Genomic DNA, 439 nt, shown 5'->3' with positions numbered 1-439 from the left:
TCTCCGATGAGCTCTCGCTGCTGCTCTCATCCTCATCGTCGTCTTCATCGTCCTCATCGTCCTCATCCTCGTCGCTGGAGGATTCCTCAGAGGAGGATTTGGAAAGGGCACCGGCAAGCGGGGCTGACACCGAGGGTGGGCTGGCGTCCTGCGGCTCATCCGGCATCTTGGCGTAGCTGAACTCGAAGACGTCCTGCGAGGGGACGATGAGCTCTCGCTGCTGCTCTCATCCTCATCGTCGTCTTCATCGTCCTCATCGTCCTCATCCTCGTCGCTGGAGGATTCCTCAGAGGAGGATTTGGAAAGGGCACCGGCAAGCGGGGCTGACACCGAGGGTGGGCTGGCGTCCTGCGGCTCATCCGGCATCTTGGCGTAGCTGAACTCGAAGACGTCCTGCGAGGGGAGCGGGGTCAGCATGGCGGGGGGGGGGGGGGGGGGG

General features: G+C 63.6%; 1 protein-coding gene across 1 annotated transcript in view; it reads right to left on the bottom strand.

Moving 5' to 3' along the window:
* Positions 1-18: 18 nt before the first annotated feature.
* LOC104619982 (bromodomain-containing protein 2-like) overlaps positions 19-439 on the bottom strand; it is a gene marked incomplete at its 3' end in the record, with an annotated part of 3,441 nt that continues 3,020 nt past the window's right edge. The window contains 2 exon segments of the mRNA XM_010286045.1: positions 19-99; positions 273-397. Coding sequence (XP_010284347.1) covers positions 19-99; positions 273-397 — 206 coding nt within the window.

Source organism: Phaethon lepturus, unplaced genomic scaffold (assembly GCF_000687285.1).
Source record: "Phaethon lepturus isolate BGI_N335 unplaced genomic scaffold, ASM68728v1 scaffold30734, whole genome shotgun sequence".
In the NCBI taxonomy this organism is placed as follows: Eukaryota; Metazoa; Chordata; class Aves; order Phaethontiformes; family Phaethontidae; genus Phaethon; species Phaethon lepturus.
The sequence above is the reverse complement of the archived record's forward strand: the minus strand, read 5'-3'. Positions and strand labels throughout refer to the sequence as shown.